At 43.8% G+C, this 10,000-nt stretch overlaps 3 protein-coding genes across 11 annotated transcripts in view; 1 reads left to right on the top strand and 2 right to left on the bottom strand.

Annotated features, from left to right (window-relative positions):
• Positions 1 to 3,700, bottom strand: part of pomt1 (protein-O-mannosyltransferase 1) — a 39,146-nt gene extending 35,446 nt beyond the window's left edge. For all 3 annotated transcript variants that reach the window (XM_035999057.1, XM_031309406.2, XM_031309407.2), the window contains exons 1-2: positions 3,506 to 3,700; positions 677 to 799 (exon numbers count right to left, since the gene is read on the bottom strand). In XM_035999057.1, coding sequence (XP_035854950.1) covers positions 677 to 789 — 113 coding nt within the window. In that variant the 5' untranslated portion in view covers positions 790 to 799; positions 3,506 to 3,700. The remainder of the gene's footprint in view (positions 1 to 676; positions 800 to 3,505) is intronic.
• LOC116056993 (scavenger receptor cysteine-rich type 1 protein M160-like) overlaps positions 1 to 10,000 on the top strand; it is a 1,012,348-nt gene that overhangs the window by 662,300 nt on the left and 340,048 nt on the right. The gene's annotated exons all lie outside the window — the stretch shown is intronic.
• The window catches only part of LOC116056991 (rap guanine nucleotide exchange factor 1-like), a 36,968-nt gene continuing 31,644 nt past the window's right edge, over positions 4,677 to 10,000 (bottom strand). Inside the window, exons 20-23 of the mRNA XM_031309408.1 lie at positions 7,945 to 8,046; positions 7,549 to 7,646; positions 5,267 to 5,407; positions 4,677 to 4,973 (exon numbers count right to left, since the gene is read on the bottom strand). Coding sequence (XP_031165268.1) covers positions 4,838 to 4,973; positions 5,267 to 5,407; positions 7,549 to 7,646; positions 7,945 to 8,046 — 477 coding nt within the window. The 3' untranslated portion in view covers positions 4,677 to 4,837. The remainder of the gene's footprint in view (positions 4,974 to 5,266; positions 5,408 to 7,548; positions 7,647 to 7,944; positions 8,047 to 10,000) is intronic.

Genomic DNA, 10,000 nt, shown 5'->3' with positions numbered 1-10,000 from the left:
GTGTGTGTGTGTGTGTGTGTGTGTGTGTGACTGTCTGTCTCTGTGTGTGTGTGTGTGTGTGACTGTCTGTGTGTCTGTCTCTGTGTGTGTGTGTGTGTGTGTGTGTGTGTGTGTGTGTGTGTCTGTGTGTGTGTGTGTGTGTGTGTGTGTGTGACTGTCTGTGTGTCTGTCTCTGTGTGTGTGTGTGTGTGTGTGTGTGTGTGTGTGTGACTGTCTGTGTGTCTGTCTCTGTGTGTGTGTCTGTCTCTGTGTGTGTGTGTGTGTGTGTGTGTGTGTGTGTGTGTGTGTGTGTGTGTGTGTGTGTGTGTCTGTGTCTGTGTTTGTGTGTGTGTGTGTGTGTGTGTGTGTGTGTGTGTGTGTGTGTGTGTGTGTGTGTGACTGTCTGTCTCTGTGTGTGTGTATGTGTGAGACTGTCTGTGTGTCTGTCTGTGTGTGTGTGTGTGTGTGTGTGTGTGTGTGTGTGTGTGTGTGTGTGTGTGTGTGTGTGTGTGTGTGTGACTGTCTGTGTGTCTGTCTCTGTGTGTGTGTGTCTGTCTCTGTGTGTGTGTGTGTGTGTGTGTGTGTGTGTGTGTGTGTGTGTGTGTGTGTGTGTCTGTCTCTGTGTGTGTGTGTGTGTGTGTGTGTGTGTGTGTGTGTGTGTGTGTGTGTGTGTGTGTGTGTGTGTGTGTGTACTAACACCACAGCGTTGGGGTATCCCAGCTGGGTCAGTCTGGTCCAGAGAGACAGGAAGGAGACGAGCAGCAGGACGACGTCCACCTGAGCCGTCACCACCAGGGGGAGCTGCAGCATGCTGACACACCTGAGAGACAGACAGGTTAGAGAGACAGACAGGCAGACAGACAGACAGTGTCCACAACACTTAACTCCCAAGAGGGTCAGCTTGTCCTCGGACCACGTAGATCCTACGGAGCCATGTTGATGCTACCAAGCCATCACCTCCCGTTAGCATCCCATTGACTGCCATTCATTTTGATGCTACCAAGCCATCACCCCCCGTTAGCATCCCATTGACTGCCATTCATTTTGACGTCACTTTGACGGAGAATAACTTTACATCTGAAGAGTTTAAAGACTCTATTTGTCCATTGTTTATTTCTAAAGAAACACGACAATGTATAAAAGGCTCCATTACCTTGTACCTCACGTTATGGCTCCGTAGCAGACGTTTTTATAAAAATAGGCTAACGATTGGGTCATAACCACGAGACTTACTGTCTCATAGTAGAGGAATTACCGTATAGTACAGGAGAAGCTCTCAGGCAGTTTGGACTTCCATTAGCTGTTTAAGTTTAATTCCTAATGTTAACTATCATTTTAGTGATCAATAATTACCCTGTGTCTATGTTATCTCCTTACATATACCTACGCTCTCCGTCTCACCAACCAACCAACCAACCAACCAACTGACCAACTAACCCACCAACCAACTGACCAACCAACCAACTAACCCACCAACCAACTGACCAACCGACCAACTAACCCACCAACCAACTGACCAACCGACCAACTAACCAACCAACCAACTGACCAACCGACCAACTAACCCACCAACCAACCAACCAACCAACCAACCAACCGACCAACTAACCCACCAACCAACTAACCAACCAACCAACTGACCAACCGACCAACTAACCCACCAACCAACCAACCAACCAACCAACCAACCAACCGACCAACTAACCCACCAACCAACTAACCCACCAACCAACCAACCAACCGACCAACTAACCCACCAACCAACCAACCAACCGACCAACTAACCCACCAACCAACTAACCAACCAACCAACCAACCAACCAACCAACCAACCGACCAACTAACCCACCAACCAACCAACCAACCAACCAACCAACCAACCGACCAACTAACCCACCAACCAACTAACCCACCAACCAACCAACCAACCGACCAACTAACCCACCAACCAACCGACCAACCGACCAACTAACCTACCAACCGACCAACTAACCGACCAACTAACCCACCAACCAACCAACCGACCGACCGACCGACCACCCCCTCCCATACTGTCCTATTTATTTACAGATGTACATACTGTAGTCACACCTATCTATAGCCATATTCTACTGCTCTTCATACATACACTGTCTAATGTCCTTAGATGATGTTAAAGGTTGTGTTAACACCACAGAACATGAGTCCATCCATACGTGCAGATGTTTTAACTAATGGTACTTTTATTTCAGTGAAATGCACTTGAGATGTTGTTGCCTCTTTAGTGATTGTAAGATGGTTTTATGTAACACTAGTTCTGCTATCTTGGCCAGGTCTCTCTGAAAAAGAGATTTTATAAAAAATAAAATAAAGAAATACTATTCATCCTGCACACACACTTATTCTCACTACTCTATAATGTTACCATACTGTACATATCTGTCTATATGCTTCATACTGAATATCCATATGTATTCTGTTATTCTTATTATATATTCTGTTAATACAATGCATATATCTATATTATTCTTACTAATAGTATAATGTTACTACATTGGACATATCTGTACATGTTGCTCATACATTGTTCATATTACATAGCCATATTTATTCTGCTCTTATAAGGTAACTGTTAATACACTGCACATATTTATATTTACTTTATATTACTCTAAACCCCCTTCTGTATACTACTGTCTGTACTGCAGTACATCTCTGGTCCTGTCTGTACTGCAGTATATCTCTGGTCCTGTCTGTACTGCAGTAGTATATCTCTGGTCCTGTCTGTACTGCAGTAGTACATCTCTGGTCCTGTCTGTACTGCAGTAGTATATCTCTGGTCCTGTCTGTACTGCAGTATATCTCTGGTCCTGTCTGTACTGCAGTATATCTCTGGTCCTGTCTGTACTGCAGTAGTATATCTCTGGTCCTGTCTGTACTGCAGTAGTATATCTCTGGTCCTGTCTGTACTGCAGTAGTATATCTCTGGTCCTGTCTGTACTGCAGTAGTATATCTCTGGTCCTGTCTGTACTGCAGTAGTATATCTCTGGTCCTGTCTGTACTGCAGTAGTATATCTCTGGTCCTGTCTGTACTGCAGTAGTATATCTCTGGTCCTGTCTGTACTGCAGTAGTATATCTCTGGTCCTGTCTGTACTGCAGTAGTATATCTCTGGTCCTGTCTGTACTCTGTCTCTGTCTCTGTACTCAATGACAATAAAGTTAATCTGATCTAATAGAGTACAGAATGAAAACAGAGCTTTATCATCATCATAATAATAATAATAATAGAGGGACCCGTTACAGTGTAACACCACCGGAAGTGCACACCGATACCAACGGTCAGTGATCAGATCTGATAGTTATTACCACCCTCCGGTAACCTCCGGTAACCTAACCATCCCCCGGACTACTCAGGAACTACTGCATCACGCGCTGTTGTTATAATCATCATATTTAATAACACCCTGCGGAGCTAACAGTTAGCTGCAACCGTTAGCATTAGCCGGTGACGTTACGTTAACCGGCTGTCCGTCGCTGCAGCTCACCTTGTGACGTCACTCCGTTAACGCTGACCCGAGCATGCTGTCGGTAACCGTGTCGGTAGTCCTCCGGGGCTCCAGCTGCTGCGGGCGGTAGCTGCGAGCCGTTCCTCCGGTTAGTTTGCTGCAGCAGCCGCTCGATGTTTCCGGTGTTCGGTTGGTGCTGCCTGCTCTGTTGCTGCTTCCGGTTTCAACGGCGGGAAGCAGCCGTCAGCGCCTCCTGCTGGACCGGCTGTCTTATTACATTAATATTAATATATTAATATTAATATTAATATTAATATTATTAATAGTATTACTATTATTAATATTATTATTATTATTATTATTGTTAATATTATTATTATTTATATTATTAATAGTATTCATATTATTAATATTATTATTATTATTATTATTATTATTATTATTATTATTATTATTATTATTATTATTAATATTATTATTATTAATATTATTATTATTTCCTCGGCTCTAATCTGAGCCATTTTCAGAAAGTTTCTATATCAGAAATTTGGGTTTCTTTCAACCAAATTGTCCAAAACCATGAGGTGGATGGTTCCTACAACGCTCTTCACAAGTCCAATACATAAGTCATCACTTCACTACTTTCATAACATGAGGGTGTTTATTCAGATGTTAAATGTGAATTAAAAATGTTGAATGAAGTTTGAAAAAAGTGACCAAAACAAAACAACACAAGACGGTCACAACATGCAGAACAAATCCCAAAAAATAAAACGGGAAGACATTACAATATTATTATTTATACATCTTTCTGTGTGTTCATGTGTATATTTTTGTGTCTTTTTGTCAGAATCCTTTATTGCCGCCGTAGTGGAGACACAAACAAACAAACATATTAAACATTACAACAACAACTATACACTAATAGTTTGTGTATATTTGTATATTTATGTGTTGACATCATCGTTTCCCAAATACTTTGTGTAAAAATGACTAAAACTTGAAATTTAAAAACAAATATACAAAATGAGAAGAAAGAGAAACTATATTCATAGATTTGATTTCAGACAGACTTCTACTAAACGTAGACATATTATATATTTATATATATATATATATATAGATATATATATATATATATATATATATATATATATATATATATATTTTTTTTTTTTTTTTTTTTTTTTTTTTTTGAAAGTACAAACACTGAGACGTGAGGAGTGTATTGTGATGTTGCTGAGCTCAGGTCTCAGGTCAGATTAACGATAGTTAGGAGACCCTGGTGAAGATCCCTGTACTAGACAGAGAAACACTGACCGAGCGTCAGTATTTTACCAGTTGCGAGTGAGAACGGGTTGTTTTTGTCGGTCATCTCTGATTGGCTCGTGGGGTGTTGCGTGGGCGGAGCCTAAGCGAGAGTTCCCACAACGCCTCCTCGGCCAGGTGATCGCTGAAGTCGTTGAAGAAGGAAGTGATGTCATCGTCAGGCTGCAGAGAGTACCGACTGCAGAGAGACAGACAGGTTTACTCCAGAGAGAGAGACAGGTTTACTCCAGAGAGAGAGACAGGGAGAGACAGACAGGTTGTACTCCAGAGAGACAGACAGGTTGTACTCCAGAGACAGACAGACAGGTTGTACTCCAGAGAGACAGACAGGTTGTACTCTAGAGAGACAGACAGTCAGGTTGTACTCCAGAGAGAGACAGACAGGTTGTACTCCAGAGAGAGACAGACAGGTTGTACTCCAGAGAGACAGACAGTCAGGTTGTCCTCCAGAGAGAGAGACAGGTCACTCACACTTGCTGGTAGCTCCTCAGAGTGTCCAAGATGTTGAACTGTTGCCAGCGTTTGGAGAAGTTGACCTTTGAACCCTGTGATGTCATCACCGTGTCAGGATTCCCCAGGTGGACGAAGGTCAAGTCCTGAAGGATCAAACCCCTGGGCAGACAGACAGGTGAGAGAGAGAGAGACAGGTTCACTGGGGTGTGAACAGGGTAAAAAGCTGCAGGTAGTAAACTTTATCTCGGGGGACCAGGGTGGGATCCAGGGAGTGTTCTCTAACTGTAGGGAGGGGCAGTACGGAGCATGTGCAGACATCTACCCCCATCTTACTCGTGTTAACCCCTAACCCATGCAGGGATCCCCCGGGTACTCAAGCACTTCTCTACCTCTGTTTACAGAGTTATTAGAACTCGGATTTTAATCAGGGTATGGGTAGAGTATATATAGTGGGGTATAACAGTATTAACTTACAGGTAGGGTATATATATATATAGGGGTATAAAGGTATAAACCTACAGGTAGGGTATATATATATATAGGGGTATAAAGGTATAAACCTACAGGTAGGGTATATATATATAGTGGGGTATAAAGGTATAAACCTACAGGTAGGGTATATATATATAGTGGGGTATAAAGGTATAAACCTACAGGTAGGGTATATATAGTGGGGTATAACAGTATTAACCTACAGGTAGGGTATATATATATAGTGGGGTATAAAGGTATAAACCTACAGGTAGGGTATATATAGTGGGGTATAACGGTATTAACCTACAGGTAGGGTATATATATATAGTGGGGTATAACAGTATTAACCTACAGGTAGGGTATATATATATAGTGGGGTATAACGGTATTAACCTACAGGTAGGGTATATATATATAGTGGGGTATAACGGTATTAACCTACAGGTAGGGTATATATATATATAGTGGGGTATAAAGGTATAAACCTACAGGTAGGGTATATATATATATAGTGGGGTATAAAGGTATAAACCTACAGGTAGGGTATATATAGTGGGGTATAAAGGTATAAACCTACAGGTAGGGTATATATAGTGGGGTATAAAGGTATAAACCTACAGGTAGGGTATATATAGTGGGGTATAAAGGTATAAACCTACAGGTAGGGTATATATAGTGGGGTATAACGGTATTAACCTACAGGTAGGGTATATATATATAGTGGGGTATAACGGTATTAACCTACAGGTAGGGTATATATATATAGTGGGGTATAACGGTATTAACCTACAGGTAGGGTATATATAGGGTTGGGTACCGAAACCCGGTTCCACTATGGATCCGGTTCCTACGCAAACGGTAGTATTCAGACCGGATTAGAACGCAAATTTCGGTTCCGACTGAAATATTTTCCCTCTGTCGCTCTGGCCGCGGCAGACTCTTTTTTCTTTCTCCCTTTCCTGCCGAGTGGCGCCCGTGCCCGCTCGCGGTGTGAAGCGTGTGTCCGCGCTATCCTCGGACGTGCCCTCTACTATCACTGCTGAGTGCTGATAGACGGCTTTTTGTACACGCTCCAAAACGGACGTAAAAATATCCCCCTTTCTCTGTAGTCTACTGTTAGCTAGCTACCGTTAATGTAGGCTACTTTTTAAATGGCAAATTTTCCCTCTGGGCTCACCAAAACGGACGTAAAGGCATATTAACCATTCACTGCACGGCATCGCTAGTAAACATATTACACTCTGCTAGTCTATCGTTCAGGACCAGACCCTGGAGCCTGGTGGTGTTGTCTGTCCTTTCTAACCCTCCCTGTGTGTCCAGGCCTCTCTGACACCACCTGAGAGGTTTCTCCTGTGCAGGACATCCCATTAGTCAGGACAGGTGTAGTATCTCACCAGAGAAGAACATATGGTCATTTTTCTGCAGAAGAACTGCTAAAGTTTGAAGCTGGTTGGCATACCAACTCAACATTTATTTAGTTCTTACTTGTTAATAGTGTAACTGTTATTTGTTAAATTATTGTAGTTATGTGTTAGGTGACTTAGGTTTACTTATTATATATTTAAGTACTTTAAAACGCTAATATATTGTTCAATTTAAATAATTTTCAATTTTAAAACAAACTGCATAAAGAAGACTTTCTTTTGTGTCATTTTTCAGTTTTTCAAGAATCGGTTTAGGAATCGGAATCGTTTTAAAAGTACTGGTTTGGCATCAGAATCGTAATAATCCAAACGGTACCTAACCCTAGTTATATATAGTGGGGTATAAAGGGTATTAACCTACAGGTAGGGTATATATAGTGGGGTATAAAGGTATTAACCTACAGGTAGGGTATACAGGGAGGCTCCACTTCAGCCAGAGCTGCTCTGTACGCTCTGAAAGATGACGAGCTGTCGATCAGAGAGCTGTACTCCTCCAGAGCCTAAAACACACAAACACACAAACACACAAACACACAAACACACAAACACACAAACACACAAACACACATACTGTAGATACTCCATCCATCAGCTACAGTCATTAATGATGAAACAGGTAAACTAGGGTGACGTCAGCTTCTTAAATGTGACTATTTTCTAATCTAGTGTCCTCTCTCCTCTGGACAGGAAACTCAATATCTTTGAGTTGTGGACAAAACAAGACATTTGATGACGTCATCTTGGTCTAACCCCGCCTCCAGTATTATTGTTATTATCTGATGATTAAATCAAACGCACCTCCGCTGTGTTTCTCTGCCAGTCGAGTCGTCGCAGGGGGGCGGAGTCTAGCCCCGACAGGATGGACAGGTACGAGTTAAAGTTGTTCAGCTTCCGCAGGTGCTGCAGGAAGAAACACACACACACACACACACACACACACACACACACACACACACACACACACACACACACACACACATACACACACATACACACACACACAGACACACATACACACACACACACACACACACACACACACACACACACACACACACACACACACACACACACACATACACACACAGACACACATACACACACACACACACACACACACACACACACACAGACACACACACACACACACACACACACACACACACACACACAGAGACACACACACGCACACACACACACACACACAGACACACATACACACACACACACAGACACACATACACACACACACACACACACACACACACACACACACACACACACACAGACACAAACACACACACATATACACACACACACACACACACACATACACACACAGACACACATACACACACACACACACACACACACACACACACACACAGACACACACACACACACACACACACACACACACACACACACACACACACAGAGACACACACACGCACACACACACACACACACAGACACACATACACACACACACACAGACACACATACACACACACACACACACACACACACACACACACACACACACACAGTCACACACACACACACACACACACACACACACACACACACACACACACACACACACACACACACACACACACACATGAAGATGACTTGCTCCAGAAGGGTTGAAAATCAGAACCACTCCCTCTTTAGCGTTTAGCTTAGCATAGCGCCAACGCAGCCAGCTCCACCGGCTTGGCCGCGTCACCCTCCCCAGCTCCACCCTCCCCAGCTCCACCCTCTCCACATATAGTCACTTCTGGCTCCAAAGAACCAAGATAGTGGTGACCAAACTTCCAAACTCAAGGCTTTAAAACGGCAGTCCCCAAACTGCTGCCATGTCGTAAGTTATGACTATAACTATGGATCTATGAGACCTCACTCAGACCGTCACCACGGTCTTACCTTGGATGACAAGTACCATCAGGGTCATGAGGAACAGAGGACTCCACCCCATCACAACCGCGCCCTGCAACCAAGAGGAGAATGGCAGAACCCAATGGTGCAGGGGATGCCACGTTCACTCTATAGAACCTGGAAAATGTACAGGGAGCAGTCCATGTTGCTGCTGCACAGACTTCTGAAAGAGGAAAGCCTCTAAGAGCAGCCCAGGAAGCAGCGATGCCTCTGGTCGAGGCTGCAGAGACAGAGTTCACAATCCAGTGGGATAACGTCTGTTTAGACACAGGGAGCCCCAACTTTTTGCCATCAAAACAAACAAAGAGCTGGGTGTGAGAGCTTCTCAGAGCCCGAGGGCATGCGAGATAAGTCCTTAGTGCCCGCACTGGACATAAAGTAAGCAGGCTCACATCCCTCTGCGGAACAGCTGGATCAAGCTGAAAGGAGCTGATCTCAATCACCTGGTTAACCGTCTGAGGGTTAACCACCTTAGGCAGAAAAGAGGGATTCAGCCAGAAAGACACACCAGTGTTTTCAGCCTGCCATCTCAAACATTCCTCACTAATGGATAGAGCATGCAGCTCGCTAACCTTCCTAGCGGATCATATAGCCAAGAGGAAAGCCGTTTTGTGAGACAGAAGCCTAAGGGTAGCCTGTTCTATGTGTTCATAAGGAGCTTGAATCAAGGCCTTCAGCACCAAGGGTAGCTCCCATGAAGGAGACCTGGGGGACCTGTATGGACGCAGTCTACACACCCCGTTAATGAATTGGGACATCAAGGGATGTCTCCCCACCGTAACACCACCCACAGCTTCATGGAAGAGAGATACAGCAGAAGTGTACACCTTAATGGTGCTAGCTGCCCGTCCCAAGGGGGTTCCCACATAGCTCGCACCATCCTGCCTTCCCAGACTGCTCCCCAACCGGTCAG

Source organism: Sander lucioperca, chromosome 2 (genome assembly GCF_008315115.2).
Source record: "Sander lucioperca isolate FBNREF2018 chromosome 2, SLUC_FBN_1.2, whole genome shotgun sequence".
Taxonomy (NCBI): domain Eukaryota; kingdom Metazoa; phylum Chordata; class Actinopteri; order Perciformes; family Percidae; genus Sander; species Sander lucioperca.
The sequence above is the reverse complement of the archived record's forward strand: the minus strand, read 5'-3'. Positions and strand labels throughout refer to the sequence as shown.